The sequence below is a fragment of the Simochromis diagramma genome, unplaced genomic scaffold (genome assembly GCF_900408965.1).
Source record: "Simochromis diagramma unplaced genomic scaffold, fSimDia1.1 OVJJ01000308.1, whole genome shotgun sequence".
Taxonomy (NCBI): domain Eukaryota; kingdom Metazoa; phylum Chordata; class Actinopteri; order Cichliformes; family Cichlidae; genus Simochromis; species Simochromis diagramma.
In genome coordinates, this window is record NW_024386785.1 from 903,462 (window position 1) to 921,014 (window position 17,553).

The 17,553-nt window shown below is 42.4% G+C and overlaps 1 protein-coding gene across 1 annotated transcript in view; it reads left to right on the forward strand.

The window, feature by feature from the left end:
* LOC120727950 (FYVE, RhoGEF and PH domain-containing protein 1-like) overlaps window positions 1–17,553 on the forward strand; it is a 24,883-nt gene continuing 7,330 nt past the window's right edge. Inside the window, exon 1 of the mRNA XM_040022565.1 lies at window positions 1–378. Coding sequence (XP_039878499.1) covers window positions 234–378 — 145 coding nt within the window. The 5' untranslated portion in view covers window positions 1–233. The remainder of the gene's footprint in view (window positions 379–17,553) is intronic.

The window sequence follows — 17,553 nt, forward strand, 5'->3', positions numbered from 1 at the left end:
ATTTTCCTGAATGGAGAAAAGAGTGAAGCAGATAACCGATGCCGAGTGCGCCTGTGTGGATTTCTCTGAGAGCAAAACTGACTCTGAACAAGCAGAAAGTGACTGATTCAAAAACAAACACTCATATTTTAAAATAAAAAGAAAAAAGAGAAGGAAAAATCTCATGAGAGTGGAGAATGAACTGAATAAACCCTGAGCTGCGTACAGGTGTGCAGTGACGTACCTGTGCAGGCATGCAGCTGAACCGACCTCGCAGCACTCTGCTCAGCCTCCCTGCTCCTCCTGCTCCCTCCTTCTCCAGTCAGTTCAGCACCATGAGGTTCTCCTACCACCTCAACACGCCACCACATGGCAGTCGCAGCGCCACCTGCAGGACAGGTGAGTGCACTGCAGCTTTTGTGTATTTGTTTAAAGGCACTTACTGTGAATGTATGTGTTTTTAAAATGTTTGAAAGCTTCCAGATTTAACCACAGCTCTGTCTGCATGTTGTGTTATTGAGCAATGAGCTGAAGTTAAACTAGGGCTGGGCTGTACTTTCATGTAATGCCAGACTGTACCACAAGATGGTGCAGCGATTCACCGTAATCTTATTTGACGCATTCTGCAGAGGGTAATTACAAAAAGTGCCTTTAACTCAGCAGAAATTGCACATTTTTATAGGGATGGTGTCGGCAGCTGGTTCTGAGAAGATAAAATATCTGGAATTTTTAAAGTGCTGTGCAGAAGTCTTGCGTCGGCCTCATTTCTTCACATTTTGCTTCCAGTGAGCCAAAATTTCTTCCTTGTAGTTTAAAAAAAAGTGGTTCTGGACAGTACTTCTCCAGGCTTTCTGAAAGTATTTAAAACTTTTTCCTTTGGACTTTCTCAGTTATTTGCAGTCGGATCCTTGTACCTGACCAGTTTCAGAGGCTGTTTGTTTGTGGAACCACTTAACACTGACCTGTGACTCATTCAAGCATAAAAAGTCACCAATTCAATGGACGAACCAGTGATGTGTCTACACATCAGCATTGTTGGGATCATTACTCAAGCCATTATACATTACTTATTACTTTTCTTAAAAGTAATGCAGTACTTTAATTACTCACTGGGGAAAGTAATTTGTTACATTACTTTCCAGTTTCTCCGTAAAATGACCTGAATTGTGTCATAATCAGCACTTAACAATATAAACCTTTGGCTGCAGTCACATGTCCTAATAAGGACACGCATAAGCGCTTCCTTAGTATTTAGGTATGAACACAAAGCAAAGATGAAAACCTTCACAAAGAAATTTAGATGAGATCGCCATGGTGATTCTGTAGAAACATTAACAGGTACAAACGGAGTCTGCAGACTGACTCCTCATCAGTTTGTTACCTGTTGAAGTTCAGGGTCTGGCTGTCCGTCGGCATTCAGCTTTATCGTCAGTCTGGGATCTTGGATAGCTTTGTGTTAGCATGCTGTTCTTGCTGGCAAAGAGTTGAAGGTTTTTTAGGAGTTTAATGAGTCGTTTCTGTCCTGGAGACAGTATGAATTTCATTATCATTGTGAGTAACATCCATATCGCATTTTGCTCCTCCCTGCACGTGAACTGAAATCAGCTCAAGAAGAAAAAACATTTTTTTCCATCTTCTTCACATGCAGATAACTGAAGAACCTTTGTAACGCAAGTAACGACATAATTGTAACTGAATTCAGTACATTAATGCCTGACTTTGCAACACATTACACCAAATTCTGCAAATTTTTGAAATATTTTTCTCTGCCTGTCACAAGAACACAGTTTGTTGGCATTTCTTTAGTTACATTTATTAAAAAACCCCAAAGATAACACGTCTGAGAGGCACAAAATAATATTTTTGCACCAACAAGGTGATTCACAGAGCGCTAAATTACCACGGCGTCCTTAGTGTTTGGTGGGGCTTCTGCTCCTGAGATGACCATATTAGGTATATGTCATCTCTGTGACATCACACAGGTCTGCCGTCAGAAGCCTGAGTGTTTGTCTCTTTGTCATTTAAACTTGAGCCATGGCTGTAGAGACTCACTGAATGGCCACTGAAAGCAGGATGAGTTTATTTAACCTTCATCGCTGCTGCCCGCAGTGAAAGTTACAGTCATGGTGGTGATTGGTGCGGTGCTGCGGCTGGTCTCTGCAGCTCCATGTCCTGCCTCTACTTTCATTTTTCTGCTCGTCTGTTTAAACAAACAGAAACATAAAAGCTCTAATCCCTGGGCAGCAAAAGTATGACAGTTTGCTTTTATTTTTAAACATAAAGCAGCACACTCTGAAAGCCGTCACAATTAAATATCCATCATATGTTGTAGATCCTCCATCCATCCATCTATTTTCTGCCATTTATCCGGGTACGGGGCAGCAGTCTAATGGGGAAGCCCAGACTTCCCTCACCCCTGCCACCTCTTCCAGCTCATCCGGTGGGACACAGAGTTATTCCCAAACCAGCAGAGAGACATAATCTCTCCAGCATGTCCTGGGTCTGCCCCGGCCTCCATGTGGGAGGCGTCCAGGAACTAGCTTATATTCTGTGCAGTTATACTGTCCTGCAGCTGGTGCAACATTTATAGTTCAGTATTTTTATTTTATACTTATCTGTGTTTTCCTTGTCATGCACCATGTGAAGTTTTTCGGACAGTCTCGCAACAGAATCTGTTTCTGCATACGAATCTTCATGTATCCGGTCTGATATGAGCTGATTAACAATATTCTGGGTTAGGCATTAAACCCACGTGGTTAGGTTAGAGAAATATCATGTTTTGGGTTAAAATACAACTGTTGCCACACGATCCATATCCAGTGAGCCGCTCTGCACTCTCTGGCGGGTCGTTCTGGTGCCCAGACCGCATGTTTGACACCCCCTCTCTCAGGCTGTGTTTGCTTTGCTGCCTCGTTATCTGGGAGCTGATTTGATTGTATTATTGATTGTTTGCTTTATGAAACTTGCCCACGAACAACCGACCAAAGCAGCATGTGGTTCATGCTCAGGTCTTTGGGATTCCAGAGGTTTGTGGCTGAAGGTCAGAGAGACATAGTTCATTACATTAGACTCAATCTAATTAAACGTGACGCTCGCTCGCTCGCTCGCTCTCTGGTGAAGCTGAGGTCAGACAGGTCACATGACACCTCCACGTTTAGCTTCAGTGGTTGAAAGCTGTCATGTGGTGCTGTTTGTAGAATAATTGAATCGGGGGAACAGAACCACAGCAGTTCACAGCACTGTTTTCTGTATCGCTCTGAGGACACGGGTCCAGTCCTTAATCTGGGCCTCTCCTGAGAGTTCAGGCCTGACTTTGGGGGGTTAGAGCCAGGTTCAGGCTTAGTGGGATGACTGAGAGTCCACACAAAGATGGGAAGTATCCTAAGGGTTCCCACAGGTCCAGATCCGGTCTGATGAACCCCGTTTAGGGTCCCAGAGTTGCTGCAGTAGCTGTTGCAGAGCTAATGCGGAACTCATCGCTAAAGTAATGACTCATTCTGCTGTCAGACGATCATGAGAGATTTTCCCAGCAGTGGTGAAGGGATGCAGCAGCTGCACTCTGAGGGAATACTTCATGTTTAGAGCACAACATCTGCAGAAACTTGCATGAATCAAACAAACCTGCTGTTGCAATCTGGAGTCGTGGCTGCGCTTTTATTTTCCTAAATAAACTTACGTGTGTCACTGCAAACGCGGTTGAAACAGCAGCGTTATGTCTGTGAAAGGTGGTCGCAGCGTGGTGGCGAAATCTGAACCGTGGAGGATGTTGATGTTTTCACGTAGAAGTTCAAATCTTCTCTTACTAAGTGAGAAATCTCTGTCAGATCATTGGTTACAGTGTACACAGACATTGATGTACATGTAAAGAATAATTCGTTGCGTGGACTGTTACAACTATCACCTTCCTTTGATGTCACGAAAACCATGAAAGAGTTCTCAAACACAAAGTTTTTGTTTCTGGAAATGTTTCTACAGACAAACACATCCGAGAAGTACGTCAAGCAGATACTGACTCTAAGTTTTTAACGAAATTCTTTTAACCGTCTATCTAACGAAGACCGCCAGCTGATGGTTCTTTAATGTTGAAATGCATGCTGGGTATGAGGCAGCAATAAGACGGCTAGGTCCCAGCAGAACTTTCAAGAAGAGGACGGGAAGCAGTGATGGACCTCCTGATAGTGATACTGTGAGACAGTTAAAATACTTGGAGCTGTAATCAGTGAGGAAATCACTGGATCAGCTGAAGATGACATGGAAAGATTACACGATTTCAGCAAAGTGTCATCTCCATCTCATCTTATCCCTTCAAACTCTGGACCTGCGCATCACAACTTCCTGTATGATCATTCGCATCTCAAACGCATCACAAACCAGAAGCAGTCTGAGAGCGCAACCCTCCGCCAGTGCAGCTAACGCCAGTATATACTTTTAATGGAATAGGGTTATATTTTTTTTAATGTAATCTAACCCAGCGGTCTCCAAACCAACACGGAATATGTCAGACAATATTTTCACAGACTGGCCTTAAAGATGTTGTGATCGTGGCTCAAGAGTTGGGAGTTCGCCTTGTAATTGGAAGGTTGCCGGTTCGAGCCCCGGCTTGGACAGTCTCGGTCGTTGTGTCCTTGGGCAAGACACTTCACCCGTTGCCTACTGGTGGTGGTCAGAGGGCCCGGTGACGCCAGTGTCCGGCAGCCTCGCCTCTGTCAGTGCGCCCCAGGGTGGCTGTGGCTACAATGTAGCTGCCATCACCGGTGTGTGAATGTGTGGATGACTGAACGTGTAAAGCGCTTTGGGGTCCTTAGGGACGAGTAAAGTGCTATACAAATACAGGCCATTTACCATAAATACAACAAACCAGTACAGGTACCAAAAAACCAGAAGATTTATTCATAACACACAGGAAAAGACCCAGGGAAACGGAGTTAACGACAAATACGATTTTTAAAAAAAAAAAAAAAAAAAAAAAAAAAAAAATCATGATTAAAAACCCTGAAAACCATAAATTTCACACCGGAGCCTCAACTCTTGCAGCCAAACGACTAACAGACCGGTACCGGTCCGTGGCCCGGGGTTTGGGGACCGCTGACCTAAGCAATGCAAACTGTATTATATTTGATATCAGCTTTTGTGAGTTTTTCAGATCTCTGCATTATCAATGTGATTTTTTTATTTTATTTATTTATTTATTTTTGACTAAAAAACCCTGAAAAACTGAGGTCAAATATGATGTGATACTTTACATCTTCATGCAGTACTGTCTAATGATTGTTGGCTTTTCTCTGTATGTATTATTGTAGGGTCTACCTTACAATATAAAGCGCCTTGAGGTGACTGTTGTGATTTGGCGCTGTAGAAATAAATAAAATTGAATTGAAATGTTCACAATACAAAACGAACTTTTAACAATCATAGTTTCTAAGTTTTATGACTTTTTGTCCATTTCTGACCAATAAATCATGAAGTTGAGCTCGAAGACTTTGGTGTATGTGAGCCATATTTAATGGACTGATAACGTGACTCCGCTCTGCAGTCCACCAAAGTTGTTTTTTGTGGGGTTTTTTGTGTTTTTTATTTGTGGTGTTGTTGTAGTGTTGTATACCTGTTCACTATTATTATGTTTTAATTTGCGTGCAGCTCTCCTGCTCTTCCAGCGCTTTAGGCTTCGGCTCGTTGGGTTAGGTTTGGTTTTTGATTCCTGATTTTACTTTATCATTTTATTCATTTTGAGCTTCAGTTGTTGGATTTTAGATTAGGGTTAGTTTTCTTTCATGTCCCGTGTTGGTTTTACTTCCTGTGTCTGATTACTTGATTGTCTTCTCCTGTTGTTACCCAACACTTCTTCTTGTATTCATAGTCCTTTCGTTCTTTTGCCAGAGCTTCTGTTCATGTCCAGTCCTCTGTATTCCTGAGTTTTATGTTTATTCTCTGGGTCATTTCGGGGGTTTTGGGGGCCGATTAAAACCTGTAACTTGTCTGAGAATATTCAAGGCTTTTAGTTCAGACTGAGCAGGCTGCCGTCTTTGCTCACACATCACATACGTCAGGCCTGATCTGCCAGTCACGGCAAAGAAATGAGCTTCAAAAGGAGAACAAAGTGTTTGTTCGTGTGTCTCCGAGGTTCATGTCACCACTCCTGTTCATTAGTCAAAGTGTTGAAGTTTGGCGTGAGCGAGCGAGACGGGAAACCACAGACAACGTGGCAGAGAAAGAGTGGCTGAGGGTCGCTATCCCCCCCCCTCCTCTCTTTTCTGTAAAGTTGGATTCAAATAAGCATGAAAAAGGGAGCGAAGAAAACAGAGGAGGTCAGAGTAGCTGATCTGGTGCTTTTTCTGTGAAAGGTCTGTCAAAAAACAAACTTTCCTCAAACATTTGTAAATGTGGGATTTATAATTTAAAAAAGAAAAGTTACTGCTTTTACCGTCTGTGATGGTTGTGTCTCAGACCACAAACGCACGTACGTTCCAGTGACGCTGCCATCTAGTGGCTCAAATAATGATGATAGGAGTAAAGTTAAAATGCTTGTCTGCAATGTTTGAGGGCCTTTTTAATACCAGGAACCAGCAGGACCTTCAAGGTACAAATGAAGTGTAAAGTCTAAAATGTTTGTCTGCATGGGTCTGAGTTTCCTTACTAGTGCACACATTTTCCTCTCAAGGTTTTTTTTTTAATTATTGTTTTTAAACAGTCTCTAATTTTAGCGTGGGAAGCAGTGTGTGCCTCGTTTAGGCCTTCCTTACTTTGTGCCTTCGCCGCGGTTGTGAATGAGGCCCCTGCAGCTGATTGATCCTCCATCAGCACGAGGATCAGTGGCGGCTGGAGAAGAGAAGCAGCTGATGTTACCTGCAGGCTTTAACGTGGACAGGAATAGTTCCTCCAGATATGACAGATATGAGGCTTTACACAGCAGACAGTGTTAGTGTCAGTATTACAGCTTGTGTGTGTTTAACATAGCTTAGTGCAAAGACTGGGAGCAGGAGGAAACTCCTAGCTTGGTTCTGTCCACTTCCTGCAGCATCACTGAACTGCTACTGACACTGATGACTGTGGTTCATGTGCTGGAACGATTTCTTGTTTAATGACGGATGGATACACTGAAGCTGGACTAGAATCAGCTGATTGGGGAAAGCTTGTTATATACACAGACAGATGAACATGTCGGTATCTGACACATGCATGTTAGTAAGTGAAGACAGAGCAGTGATCTGTGTCCCTCTGCAGCTTCACTGCAGACAGTTTAAATGTTAAGCACGCCCCCCCTCCTGACATGCCTCACAACAGGACGTGTGCAGGCAGATATGAGCAGATATGAATGAAGAGCTGAAGGTTAAAAATACATCAAGTTCTGTGGGTGAATGGGAATGATAAACGTGTGTGTGTGTGTGTGTGTGTGTGTGTGTGTGTGTGTGTGTCGGTACAAGTAATTTTGCAGGGACCTATGTTAGGTTGATACCTTGTGGGGGACACAGAGTCTAGGCTTCACTCTGGGACGCTGTCTGAGGCTCTACACCTGGATTCAGGGTGGAAAACAGTTTCCTGGAAATGCATGATGACACCGCAAGTCCTCACACAGTTAAAAACGAACGTTTTTATGAACCAACAAGAGTTGGTTAATGGAATACTGAAAGCTGCAGGTAGAACTGAGATTGATACGACAGTTTGTACTTTCCTTTGGGTTTTTTCTGTTTGGTTTTTTTAGTGTTGCCTACAACTGTTTCTCCTGAAAAGAAAAAAGTGATTCTTTTGTCTGCTGCAAGCATGTGGGTGCTTTAAAGTACAAGGACACCCAGTTAGCATTAGAAACTCATGTATAAGACAAGAGTCCAAGTATATCTCCTTCACATCCTTAGTTGTCACAGTACATGAAAATTATGTGATGTTTTGTAGTAGATTTAGTGACTAAGACTCCTGGATCATTCTAATGTTAATAAAGCCACTTTCTTTCTTTAACACATATTGTGCAAAACCATGTACAGCATAAAACATGGACGTAACTTCCATGCTGAAAAAACCAAGCCAGTGCAGAAGTGCCTTACATCGTGATTCTGTCTGAAAGCCACCAGACGACGACGGCTGTCGTTGCACAAAGACCTCTGGCTTTATAGAAGTCTAGTGGAAAACATCTTTTAATTTTGACCTCTGTAAACACTTTCATGTTGAGTTTATGGGTTCAGTGACCTGTTTATGGGTCTCATTCAATAAATAAATAACTTAATTTTCTAAATATTGGTTATGCTAGGTTTGAGAATCGAGGATTATCTGTGGAATTACATGAAACTGCACAAGTTGTTAGCCAGTTTGTGTCCAACATGGCTGTAACAGAAATGCTAATCTGAAGGCTTCTGAAAGCAATGGGTGACATCAAGGTAGCTACACCCATCTGTTGTACAGTCTGTGTACAGCAGTACTCTTAGCTTCAGAAAAAGAAATCTAGAGCATCCATAACAGCTTCAAAATGTATATAATCTAAAAGTTGCTAAACTGAGGTCATATAAAGCAGTTCTTTCATATTATATTGAGTTCATAGGTCTGCATACTCGGTGAACTAGACAAGTATTGCCCACAATTTTCAAGCAGTGACATTACATGCATTTTATTAAGTGAAATTTTAAGTGAAGCCAACTTCTAATTTTTTTACAGTGTACTGTTAACATCATCAGTTATTTTTGCCTCTGCATGATTCTTCTGTTCCTCCACTTTAATGATTTTGTCAGATTTTAACTTTTCTGCTGATCACACACAGTTTAACGTGCAGAAACAAACTGTTCAGTTAAACAGGGAAAAGGGACTTACTGTTGTTTCTATCAGTGTGGAAAACATTTTTATGGTCTTTATTCAGTTTTACTTTTGTCTACTTTTAGTTCTGTGGTTGTTTTTTTTTTCCCCTCTGGCTTCTCAAGTTTCTACTTCATGCTTGTGCTGCTGGAACGTCCTCTGCTCTTTATTCTTTCATCTGCTCGTATTCTGGCTCTGGTATTTCTGCTGTTTCTATTGATTTTTATCATTTTTTATTTGTACTTTGAGCTTTTTTGTTGACACTGTTTCTATTTTTGCTGTTACTTGTGCTGATGTTTCCAATCTTTCTACATTTACTTCAACTGTTTTTATTGATTGTTACTTTTTTCTGCTGTTGTTTACATTGTTTCTACTTATATTTCCTGCTGTTTATCTTTCTTGCGCTGTTGTTTCTAATGTTTCTACTTATGTCTGATTGTGCTGTTTCTACTATTTCTACTTATATTTTATACTGCTTCTACTTATTGTGTTGTAATTTCTGCTTTTTATTTGTACTGTTTCTGTTTATTGTAATCTAGTATTTCTAAATATATCAGCCTCGTGTTAAATCTAGTAATTTTGCTGTCATTTCATTTGATTTAGTATTTCTACTTTTATTTATGTTATCTGTCACTATTTGCTGTTATTTCTGTTTTTTCTGCTATTTCTACTTTTTCTGTTGGTGATATTATTCCCGCTTTCTTGTATCTCTACTCTTAATTAAACAATTTCTATTGACTGCACTGTTATTTCAAGTGTTTCTACTTTTAGAAACTGTAGTGGTTCATGCTAGTTCACATCCGCCATCGACCAGTGTTACATATACCCCCCCCCTCACTTCCTGTCTGGCTCTTTACTTTCAGCTGTTTTATAAAAGCACCCCCCCCCCTCCCCCCAAAGAAAATAGAAATAAATAAGTGTGTCAGCTGTTCCATTGCTTGAGCTTTAAAGCAGCTGAATGCTCTCTGTCCATTCATCTGTCCTCGGGGGCATGGATGAGGGAACTGGAGTCTCTGTAGGTCACCGGGTCGTCCACTGCTGCTGCGGGGGAGGGGAGGTGTGTTAGTGTGTGAGGTCAGAGGTCAGTCTGTAGCTTTATCTCCTCACTTGCCAGAAAATAACAGGGTGTGTTTGATATTTTTTTTCTCCTCTCTGATGTGTGTTTGGGTGCATTTGTCTTTCAGCCTCCACAGACGGGTGGAGATTAACTGTCTCGAGGCACATTAACCTGAGGGTGTGTTTGATTTGTTACTCTAGAGCTGTGACTCTCCTCCTCTGTCCTCCTCAGTAAGTAGGGTGTGTTTGTTTTATGTAACACCGATGTGGGTGTGCTGTTTTAAGCTTAGTCCCAGAAGACCCGGGGGGTACATCCTTTTCGATCAGCCTGTTTGTCTGTCCGTGTGTCAGCAGCTTAATAACAGGGGTGTGTTTGTTTTTGTTTATCATCCAGTGACCTCGCTGTGGGGTTGAGTTAGATCAACTCTTTGTTGGTCAGGATTACTTGTTTTATTAAGCGAAAACAGACAGAGGAACAGGATGGAGGAATTTACTTCAAAAACATGCTAATTTCAGCTTGTTTTCTCCTCTCTGCAGCCCTTGTGGGTGCATACACTGAGTTGAGCTCTCAGTGATTCATTTCCTGTCCTCCCCCTCCTTCTTAAAGACAAACCTGGATAAAAAACAAAAAACAAAAACAGAAACAACCTACACTTTTTAGTTAAACTAGTTATGTTCAAAGTTTATGAGATGACAGCAGACTTAAATTTGCTGTCGTTTGGTGGGACGATGCATTTCCCAGGTGTTCTACCCAATCAGATTACAGATCATTTGTTTATGTATCCAATCAGCTGATCTGTACTTGTGCTTGCAAAGCTACATATCTTACATTGTACCTCGGCATAAAGGGATGCACATACATAAAGAGACTTGCAGTCACATAGAAACCACTGTTTCCATTGGTTACTACGTGAAGGGGTGTGTCTTAACACAAACCACAATTTTATTTTTTATTTTTTTGCCACCTGAACCTAAAAAAGTTGTTTTTTTTCTGCAAGTAAAAGTAAAAAGCAAATACATGATGACACCAAAGTGCAACACACACAAGACATTGTTGGTTTTGTTTTTTTAAAGCTACTCCTTCCAATCCATCCAGCATCTTAATGCACTTTGTAGGTCTGCGAATCAGGACTTTTACTCTTCAGTGAATAATATTGACACAACGGTGTTGGAGCTACATCAGAGCACCACCACCAAAGGACACCTGGGCACATAAGGGTTAGGTGCAGGTATCTGTATTATGGACCAGGATGAGAATGCATTGGCAAATGAGGAGAGTCCACTACAACACAACATCTCTGGAAGCTCTTGAAAAATGTTAAGCTAGCTGCTGTTGATCTAAAGCATTAAAACTTTAGCATCTTGTTGTATGTAAAGATAAAGTTTAGAGGTGCTCTGAAAGTCTCTGGTGTCTCTCCAGACAGTGAAACTACGTGTGGTGGAAATGCTTGTTATTAATAAAAAATGTAAACACAAATTGATTTATGCAGTGAAAATGCCTCCATAAAACAAAATGTAACATTTAAGGGTGAAATTATGTGACTTCCTCAGAATTCTTAAACACTGATGACATACTGGTCCATTAAATTAAAGTTAAGATGATGAATGTTATATGTATGGAAAAAACCAAAGTATCTAATTGGATTCCACTCACAGATTAATTTGAACTCTCAGAAAAATAAAAATAATTAATTTGTGATCATGTAAAATTGTGTGTGGAAAATCTTATTTAGCCAAACATAAGTTTTACTGGTTTTTTTCCCCACAAAATGTTGAGTTTTCTTTTTTTACACTGCAGTTAGACCCTGCAGGACCGTCTTCCCCTAAGCATGAACTCTGCTGATTTTCCGCCTGAGTATTTCCAGGTGTTTTTCTCAGCAGATGTTTAAATGCCACATAAATGCTTTAGTGTCTCCAGGGGAAGCAGTGTGACTAAAGACTAAATGTTTGTGTCGTTTAGATCTGAAGGCTACAAATCTGTTTTTGTTTTTTTAAAGCACGTTTTATATTTCTGCTTATGAATTAATAATTATGTATCTGCTTCACGTGTGCTACCAAAATATTAAATAATAATAAAATATATTCATCTATGTGAAGTTTAATTATTTAAACTTCACATAGATGAATTGTGTAAATTAGAAATGATAAAGAACCTAAACGTGAACCCTGAGGTATTCCAGATTTTACACACTGCTGTCTGTATGCAGCCATGATTAATTTAAATAATTTTTAGTTCTTTTTCACAGTAATATTTTATTTTTTATGTATATATGATATCAAAAATAAAATGAAAATAAATAACACATTTTTAAAGAAACCACTCCTCCCAACCTGAACTTGTGAAAATAGATTCCTCAACAAGTCCTCCCCACAAAAGATATACAAGAAAAATATCCAAATTCAATATAAATACACAAGATTTTTTTTGTTACAATTTGGAAAAGATACAAAAAAAAAGAAATCACTGTGTGATTTTGTTCCATATCCTGTTCTGAAACTTCTACACTTGATGATAAATCTGTGATCTGTATTTAAAGAAGTTAATGAAGTAAAATCTACAAAGAGCACAACAGACATTAACTTGTATGTGTTGAAAGAAACACAGCAGTATGGCTCTGTAGTCTCTGTGTTGGTTGAATTTCCACAATACCTGTTGTTGCATAGCCAAAGAGCTACGCACACGGTCATAAGACCAGAGTAGCCTCACTCCAAGGGTGTTAAATACTGGTGTTTTATCAAAACTACCAGAAGGTGTTTTTTGTGTTAGTGTGACACAAACTGACAAAAAAACAAAACAGACATTTCAGCTTTTCATGTAGTTTAAAACTGTGTGTTTTGGACATGTAAAGGTGCTCGTCTCCAAAGGACTTTTAATCAACAGAAGCTGAGCCAATGTGCTATTAGCTACAAATAAAACAGACGTGACAGTCGACACAAGGTTGACATTTTTCATACTTTTTTTTTAAAATTCATATATATATATATATATATATATATATATATATATACACATACATAAAAATAAATAATATAGGGATGGCTTCTATCTCCTCCTTTGGCCAGCCTATTACCCCAGCAGGGTACCTGATCACGGGCAGGGCGTAGGTGTTGATGGCCCGGATCTTGTTCTTACCATTCAGCTGACTCCTCAGGACTTGCCTGACCCTCTGCAGGTACTTGGTGGTTGCAGCTTTTCTAGCGGCCTCTTCATTGTTCCCATTTGCCTGCGGGATCCCCGGGTACTTGTAACTGTCCTCTATGTCTGCAATGTTGCCTTCTGGTAGTTCAATCCCCTCAGTTCTGACTACCTTAGAGACGAGGAACCATCATGGAAGGACAGGCCCCTGCACGGTATGTACCACCGGCAGATAGAGGAGGTGGCTGATATCCAGAAATCCTACCAGTGGCTGGACAAAGCTGGACTGAAAGACAGCACAGAGGCACTAATCATGGCAGCACAAGAACAAGCTCTGAGTACAAGATCCATAGAGGCTGGGGTCTATCACACCAGGCAAGACCCCAGGTGCAGGCTGTGTAAAGATGCCCCAGAGACAATCCAGCACATAACAGCAGGGTGCAAGATGCTAGCAGGCAAGGCATACATGGAACGCCATAACCAAGTGGCCGGCATAGTGTACAGGAACATCTGTGCCGAGTATAACCTGGAAGTCCCGAGGTCAAAATGGGAGACGCCCCCAAGGGTGGTGGAGAATGACCGAGCTAAGATCCTGTGGGACTTCCAGATACAGACGGACAAAATGGTGGTGGCTAACCAACCGGACATAGTGGTGGTAGACAAACAGAAGAAGACGGCCGTAGTGATCGATGTAGCGGTTCCAAATGACAGCAATATCAGGAAGAAGGAACACGAGAAGCTGGAGAAATACCAAGGGCTCAGAGAAGAGCTCAAGAGGATGTGGAGGGTGAAGGTAACGGTGGTCCCCGTGGTAATCGGAGCACTAGGTGCGGTGACTCCCAAGCTAGGCGAGTGGCTCCAGCAGATCCCGGGAACAACATCAGAGATCTCTGTCCAGAAGAGCGCAGTCCTAGGAACAGCTAAGATACTGCGCAGGACCCTCAAGCTCCCAGGCCTCTGGTAGAGGACCCGAGCTTGAAGAATAAACCGCCCGCAGGGGCGTGCTGGGTGTTTTTGTTTTTTTTAGGGATGGGTATTGATAAGATTTTCACGATTTCGATTCCATTTTTGATTCTGTTTAACGATTCGATTCTTTATCGATTCTTTTTAAAAAAGGAGAACACTAAGGTCGATTAGCTCAGAACTTTGTTTTATATCTTCTCTTTGAACAAGTTAGGAGTAACATGGCCTTACAAACCCAACAGTGAGCTCTTAAGAGATCCACAGCCTATGGCTCTTCAATGGGGTGTCACAGGGTCCCCGGGGAAAAAAATTGTAAATGTAAAATAATAAAATAAATATTCTTCTGTAGCAAGCCTTTGACCACAAACTTAGTCACTGCTCGGTGACATTCGTCTATCCTGGCCTGAAAGGAGACGCTACCGGTAGACTGCAGCGAGAGCTGCCAGCATCTGAGCCAGACTCTGTCTGTCTGTCTCATCATGGTCACCTAAATGCACAGTAATGGCAGGTTTGTAATAAGGCAGATCGCGCTAACATAATATGCACTGTTAGTTGATTATTTACCTGCCGCATTAACGGGAGAAGACGTGCAAACGTTACCGCTGCTGCTGGGTGAGATTCACGAGTCCGGAGCGGAATTAAAAACACGACATTCATTTAAGGTCATCGCGTGTTTTGTGAGCAAATGCTTTTGCATATTCGTAGTGTTTCCTCCCTTAAATGAAATATCTACTTTGCAAGTATTGCAAGTTGCCCTGTTGTCATCCGTTCTCGTAAAGTAAAACCAAACTTTTGAGCGTCTGAGCCGCCATGTTTCCTGCATGACGCACCGCAACGTGGTGACGTCTTTCGGGGCGACTGGAATCGATAAGGGAATCGTTTGCAAAAAATGGCAAACTATTCCAAGGAATTGAAACAGTGGGAACCGGTTCTCAACAAGAACCGGGTTTCGATACCCATCCCCATATATATATATATATATATATATATATATATATATATATATATATATATATATATATATAAACAAAATATCGATTGGAGGACAAAATATCGACCCTTTCGCGCTAGTATCGATCCGATACCAACATCGGTGTTTGCCCCTGTAACTTGCACTGGTTCTTGTGAACTTCACATTAATCTGAGTCAGTTTGTCTGTAGCCTCCGCTCCATAAACCCACGTGATCAGGCCTCGCCTGTCAATCAGTCTGATGTATTTACACATTTCACTACCACCACCATCACACCCCCATCTCCCCCTCTCTGTATCTTCTTAATTTGTTGTCATGGAAACCAAAATGGAGGACTGACAGCCCCCCCTCCCCCTGATCTCACTAGCTCTCTCTCGCTCTCCCCCCTCCTCCCCTCGCTGTGCCGCCGCCCGCCGCTCACACACCGGGCAGCCCCCTGAATCAAACCGAGCGGATCTAACCTACTTATCCATCCCGAAGCAGCAGCCTGCAGGTCTGCGGTCGGTCCGGACCGTCGGTCTGTCGGTGTGTCTGTGAGTCCGAGCCGGTCCGGTGGGTTCCCGTGTGTATGTGCGTGCGTGTGCGTGGCTCTGACCCGGTTTCTTCGGCTGCTGTGGACCGGGAGAGCCGCTCTCTCCCCGCACCAACATTTTCTTTAATGACCGGATTTGTGTTTTGCTGCGCGATGTACATGGACAGAAGCAGCCTGACCAGGGGTGAGTCTCCGGCAGCATCACATACATCTGCACCGCGTGCACACACACTCCATATACCTGCTGACAGGCGTTGCACGGGCTCGCGCGCACACGCACGGCTGCAGCCTCGCCGTGCTCGGCGCGTCCCGTTTGCCTTTATTTTATTCGGATAAATATTTTTTTTACATCACTAGAATAATCCTGATGATGGGGGAGGTGGGGGTGGGGGAGGGTGTTTGGGGGTGACATACGCGCGCTCACTCCGGCTGTCGTGCACGCGCACACACTGACCGACATCTCGCTGCAGTGAATGTAGGCTAGTATGGCTGCATGATACTGCGTCTGCCAGATGTGAGGCTGCTGCTGCTCTCAGCTCAGCTGAAACAGGCTTCATTCATGTGTCGATATCCGACACATGTCATCTGATCGATTCTCTGCTTTATTCCATCATCACTCACACTGAATCAGAAACATCAGACAGACAGGAACCAATGAGGAGGCTCCATCACAGCCAGTCCATCACAGCCAGACTCGCAGTGTGTGTGTGTGTGTGTGTGTGTGTGTGTGTGTGTGTGTGTGAGATTTGTTGATGGGCTCCTGATCCATCGATGTTAAATGTGGCTGTTCATCCCAGGCTGATGTGGCTGCACAGCAGGATGGAGATGGTGTGATCTGAGTTTCTGTCTGAGCTGGTTTGTTTCTGCAGACAGACGCGGACACACCCCCTCCACACACACGGACACACACACACACACACTGAGCCTCATAGTGGTAAAATGATGAAGGTGAATTCTGCAGAATGGGCAGGTCGAGCATTAAATGTTCCTAAAGCTCTGTGCGACATGTCCCCAATATTATTGTTATCCATTTAGTCTTTAAACGATTCCTCTATGAGTTCCTTACATTTCATATCATTTAGAAAGCTTGTGTTAAGTCTCCAGAATGCATGTTTTCTCTTTATTACCCCAAAATGAAGTTAAATAAACAGCTGAGTGGTTCAATAGGTCTCCAGCCTGAATACAGCAGTCTTTGATCGTCTGTCTATGAGTTAATAATGAATCCATCATTCCCAGTTCACTTCACATTTTTAGAGTTGTCCAGGCATTTGGAGAGAGTCTCTTAAGAGTTGTATTTAATATGAATATTCCAATTTCCAACACATATTAGAACTCCCAGGGCCTCTGATGCGATCAAATTAAACACCTATGGAATGACAGAACTGCCCTGGACTGAATCAGAGTGTGATTTCCTGGTGATCAAGGCATCCAGCATCCCTATGAATCGCTGACTTAAATGACTAGAAACTTTAGTCTGTTTGAAATTATGCCACACCCCAAATTACATGGAGGTTCAGTCATCTATGTGCTTGATTTTGCATTTGCCAGCAATAAGCGAAACCTGTTAAAGAGCCTCACCAGTCTCCATAATAACCATAAGACTCGTAGGGATGACTTGAAACCCACACTGACCTCCAGAGCCCCCATCTTGGCTCAGGTGTGGGTTCCCTACTAATCAGAAGGTTGGTGGTACGATCCCAGGCTCCTGTTTGGTTGTGTGCCGATGGTCTGTAGGTGCGATGCAGAGCTTTGCGGCCGCCCTCTATATGATGTATTTGCATTTTGTCTGAAGGGGGCAGTGCCAAAAATCTTTCTTCCTTGTTGTAGTCACCTGCTGTTGTTCCCTTTCTTGTTCCAACTTTTCATACAATCATCGCTCCACCTACACGTTGCTCACTGACGTCAGGCTCCACACTGTTGGCTTTTTGAAGGACTTCACCCAAGTTTGTCTCTCTTGTCTCTTTGTTTGTTGAATTCCCACCAGCGCTCTCTCGCTGAGTAGCCAGCGAGAACAAAAGTATGAGCAGGAATCAGCTTTCAGACCATTCTCATTCCCAGGACATCAAATACTGCAGTTTTGTCACTGTTGGCATCTCAGAGAAACCAAAAGGTTTCCTGTGGGGTTGATGTGCGATGCACCA